The 1,959-nt window shown below is 40.8% G+C and overlaps 1 protein-coding gene across 1 annotated transcript in view; it reads left to right on the forward strand.

Moving 5' to 3' along the window:
• The window catches only part of SARC_13486 (hypothetical protein), a 3,097-nt gene extending 1,638 nt beyond the window's left edge, over positions 1–1,459 (forward strand). Inside the window, exon 2 of the mRNA XM_014292382.1 lies at positions 1,102–1,459. Within this exon, the coding sequence (XP_014147857.1) occupies positions 1,102–1,438 (337 nt within the window). The 3' untranslated portion in view covers positions 1,439–1,459. The remainder of the gene's footprint in view (positions 1–1,101) is intronic.
• The last annotated feature ends 500 nt before the right edge of the window (positions 1,460–1,959 follow it).

Raw genomic sequence — 1,959 nt, forward strand, 5'->3', positions numbered from 1 at the left:
TATATATGTATATATATTATTATNTATATATAATAACACACACACACACACACACACACACACACACACACGCACACACACACACACACACATATATATATATATATATATATATAAATCTGCACGGGCATAAACACACGCATAATACATATGTGTATACACAAATACCAATTTACACATATCCACCACAATAAACATGTTTGCCGATATATGTTACAAAAACAGAGCCACACGTATAGATTTATCGTTATTTCCGTTCATATTGGTTGAGTATCGCATGTACGGAAATTTACATCTTTGTATTGATATTGAAATGAATGTCCGATTGTACATGAAGGCTATGAACATCGATATACCAGTGAGCTGCTACGAGCTGCTACAAGTTTTTCGTATTCCAGCATTTGTTTGCTTCTATATGTTCTTAAGATGCGCATTATCAGGGGAGTCGATAGTGAATTTTTTTTGAGGTGTATCCGAGTTTTTGTATTTAGTCTTCTTATACACTATGTTGCCCTTGCTGTGTGTTCGATCAATACTATACATGGCAAGTAGTGCGCAGCTGTACTAAGATGTAATTCAAGGCCTTCAAACGGTCTGTGGTTCATTTGCTTTTAATCTGCAATGGGCCATGCTCGGGTCAAGAGAATAAAGGTAATAATACCAGACGTTTATTCTCCGCACAGTTTGAGCGAGTAGTTTAATCACAGACCCCTTCACGACCTTATATAGGACATATTATCTTAACACAGTGCCTTGTCGCAGCATTCGCCACCAACGCTGCTTTGTAACGCGGCTTTGATCAGACTACAATATTATAAAAGAGTGTGCTATGATGCGACTACAGAGCGAACTTTCGTCATTCGCACGCGGCCAGCTTGTAGAACCCTTCCGCTTGCCCAAGAATAATCAAATCTAAACGCAAATCGCTCTGCACCTTACCATCCTTACCTGTATGGATGGAAAAGTTTCCTTTGCATTAGAGGGACACGCCATCTGCAGTAGCATAAATGATGGCATTGTATATACAAAGCATCCGCGTTCCCGCTTTGGCTTGTATACGCCTCCACAATCGGACTAACACCTCCTCACCGGGTTGTTTAGCCTATACACGCGTATAAGGGCTCAATACGTCGACGAAGATGGGAATGTACCGCTATACGCAGTGATGATAGCCTCTGCAAGTACAGGGGCGTGCGCCTGGGTGACATGCTATCCGTTTGACACAATTAAAAGCGTGCAACAGAGTCAGAAGCCAGGACAGCCACATACTAAGAGGTCGCTGAGTACTATAGTGGGTGCAGCCAAACACGTGTATGCAAGTGGGGGGATGGGCGCATTCTACCGAGGATGTGGCGCAAGTACCACGAGAGCTGTGTTGGTCACTTGTACACGGTTGGTAACATATGAAGCTATCAAAAGATATATGGAATGGAGATAAAGTTATAAGATGAAGAAGCCGTATCCCGCTCTAGCCAGTTATTTTCCTTACAAAGTATCAGAAATTATTTGATTGGAACCAGACCAGTACATTTTTGGCTAGGTGTACTTAACTTTGCTAATCGTGCAGATTCAAACACAAACGAATATACAGGCATGTACATATCTCAATTAAAAGCAGCACGAATATAAATATACCCATTTATGAACACGTATACAATTCAACACATAATATGTACGTGCAATACACACACACACACACACATACACATGTACACATACATACAAATACACACATACGTACACATGCACACACGCATACACAGACATGCACAGACATACACACAGACGTACACACGCACACACACATATATCTACACACACACATACACGTATATATACACACACACCAACACACACACGCACGCAAACACGCAAACACACACACACACACACACACATATATATACATACATATATACATACATTTTCTAACACACACACACACACACACATACATAC

The sequence above is a fragment of the Sphaeroforma arctica genome, assembly GCF_001186125.1.
Source record: "Sphaeroforma arctica JP610 unplaced genomic scaffold supercont1.3348, whole genome shotgun sequence".
Classification (NCBI taxonomy): Eukaryota; class Ichthyosporea; order Ichthyophonida; genus Sphaeroforma; species Sphaeroforma arctica.